The sequence below is a fragment of the Brassica oleracea genome, chromosome C4 (assembly GCF_000695525.1).
Source record: "Brassica oleracea var. oleracea cultivar TO1000 chromosome C4, BOL, whole genome shotgun sequence".
NCBI lineage: Eukaryota > Viridiplantae > Streptophyta > Magnoliopsida > Brassicales > Brassicaceae > Brassica > Brassica oleracea.
Window position 1 is genome coordinate 27,674,406 of NC_027751.1, and position 2,483 is coordinate 27,676,888.

At 31.1% G+C, this 2,483-nt stretch overlaps 1 protein-coding gene across 1 annotated transcript; it reads right to left on the reverse strand.

The window, feature by feature from the left end:
- Window positions 1-299: 299 nt before the first annotated feature.
- On the reverse strand, window positions 300-992 carry LOC106341311 (beta-galactosidase 11-like). Its single transcript, XM_013780104.1, has 2 exons — window positions 628-992; window positions 300-533 (listed from the first exon to the last, which is right to left on the reverse strand). Exons 1-2 carry the CDS (start codon window positions 952-954, stop codon window positions 420-422), a joined length of 441 nt encoding a protein of 146 aa, XP_013635558.1. The 5' UTR covers window positions 955-992; the 3' UTR covers window positions 300-419.
- Between the last annotated feature and the right edge of the window lie 1,491 nt (window positions 993-2,483).

The following is a 2,483-nucleotide window of genomic DNA, read 5'->3' on the forward strand; positions in this document are numbered from 1 at the left end:
TGCTCGGTCCACGTCGGAGATCACTCCACCGTTAAGATCAGCCAAGAAGACCTATAAAAGAAGAAGAAAGAGCCAAATACATGGGATCCGAATTCTGGATAGCTAAACTATACTCTGATTACATACAGTCTCCATTGTTATCCAAAACCCCTTTGTATTCATCAATAGACAACTCATTTTCTATATAGTTGATCATAGCTTAGTCTTTCTATGTCGAGCTTACTTGTCAACCAAGTCTCTTTATCCGTAAACCCTATTTCTGAGTGAATTTTAGAATTCATCAGTTGCAAAATAACAAATAGAAAAACAAAATATGAAATGTTCCTTTAATTATCAACAAGAACTTGATCGATACAATAAAAGGAAACAAATTAACCAGAATTATATTAAGTCCTTTATTAAGGAGAAAATAAAAAAACCTAAGCTTTTGTGCATGTGAATACAACAATGAGCTTAATATCCTTCTTGCAGTGACTCGGACCAAACATCTCATCTGAAACGTAAAGCTCGCACTTGTGTTTTCCAAGACAATTCTGCACAAATAATACTTAACAATAAGATTCATTGAAATATTTATTATTCGCTAATCCACAATATATTGTCAATATTCTCGTTGATTTTTCTAACCTTTTTGACGATTCTCAAGGTATCTGGTGCGCCGCAATTGCCATGTCTACTAACTTTATGCTCCTCACTACAACCGGTAGGATTGCCATAATCAGCGAAATTGATCTTTGTAATAATATATTCAGCTGATTTGGAACAAGAAACAGTCATCTGTCTCCTTTTAACTTCATAATTTCCACAGTTCACATATTGTTTCGGGTTACTATCGGTTTTGCTGCCTCTTGCATCACTGGAAATGTCTATATTTGAAGCTACATCAAACATAGATGAATAAAGTAGAACTAGAAGAAGGATGTAGCCTTGATAATGGCAATGTGAAGTATCCATTTTCTTTTGTCTTCGTAATCAAAGGTAATAAGAATGTATTTACTACTTATGTACTCTTATAGTCTTTTTCTAAAAAAAAGCTTGGATTACTTAAGTTTTGAAGAGGAAAATTCGTCCGTAGATGTGGCCACGCAAATTTCTCTCAGTTTGTAATTTATTTCTCTATCCTGTTTTTTATTCTTAGTTTTTTGGAAGGGCATTGATTCTGACTTTTTCACCATTACTTATTAATAGATTGTATTTTCAGTAAAAAGGAAAAACAGAAAATATTAATCACCTTTTTCTAACTATCCATCTTAAATTTAAAATATGTATTTAAAAATAATATTTTATAGATTTATAAAACTACATTAAATATATATATATATATATATATATATATATATATATATATATTAAATTAATATATTAGAATAGAAAAATAATTTTAAACTAATTAACATGATTTTTAACCTGAATAATATCATATATTTAAGATATAGTTCACTCATCAAATCTCAATTATTAAATTTTAACAGTTTTGTACTCATAGTCGATTCTCTAGTTCGGGGCAAATAAAATTCAAATTTTCAAAACTTTTGTGATATTAAACATTTTTTATGAAAAATGGTTACACATTTACTCTATGATTATTTTGTACTTTAGGTTGGTGTCTGAATTTAACTCATAAATAGCACATAATACTAGTTGAAAATGACTATAGCCACGATTTTATTTCCATGGCTATGAGGCAGATTTTGTGACAATATGAAGATTAGCCACAAAATCCCACGACAAAAACGTAGCTATAAGATCGCAACAAAATTAGACTGTCAAAATCGTACAAAAAGCTACGTTACATGAAGTCTTCTCGTTCACTACGAGAAAACACAAGTTTAGCGAGGAAAATTAACGAGGAAAACTAATTCTCGTAAATTTACATCGATTTTACGAGGAACTTACGAGGAAATATAAAATCAACGTTATTTTCTCGTAAAATAACGACGAAATTATTTCGTCGTAAAGTCGATGTAATGTCACGTGGTTTTTACGAAGAAATACGCTTTCCTCGTAAACTCGACGTAAATGTAGTGTGTACTTTACGAGGAAATATTTTACGTCTACTTAGCGAAAAAATTTTGAATCCACCAACTTTGTAGTTGTAACACGTTTTTTTCGGCAACCTAACTAAATTTCTTCGTAAATTCCTATCAAAATTACAACTACCAGATTCGAAAATTTCCTATAAATATGGACGTTTGAACATTATTTTAAACACACCAACAAGAAAAAAAAAATGTCGGGCTCCGAGAGTATTTTCGAGTTGCGGTGAACCTAACATAGATTCAAAAAAGTTTTATGAAATGTTAGATGCGGCAAATCAACCACTTTACAGTGGTTGTAGAGAAGGTCTCTCTAAATTGTCATTGGCTGCTAGAATGATGAATATTAAAACTGATCACAATCTACCTGAAAGTTGCATGAACTGATGGGCGGACTTGTTTAAAGAGTATTTGCCGGAAGACAATGTGTCTGCTGATTCTTATTAT

Excerpts from the sequence above, each read along its gene's own strand:
- LOC106341311 (XM_013780104.1), bottom strand. The coding sequence starts at position 954 with ATGGATACTTCACATTGCCATTATCAAGGCTACATCCTTCTTCTAGTT. Across the intron at positions 534-627 it reads CCTTGAGAATCGTCAAAAAG|AATTGTCTTGGAAAACACAA; the intron begins GTTAGAAAAATC and ends TTATTTGTGCAG.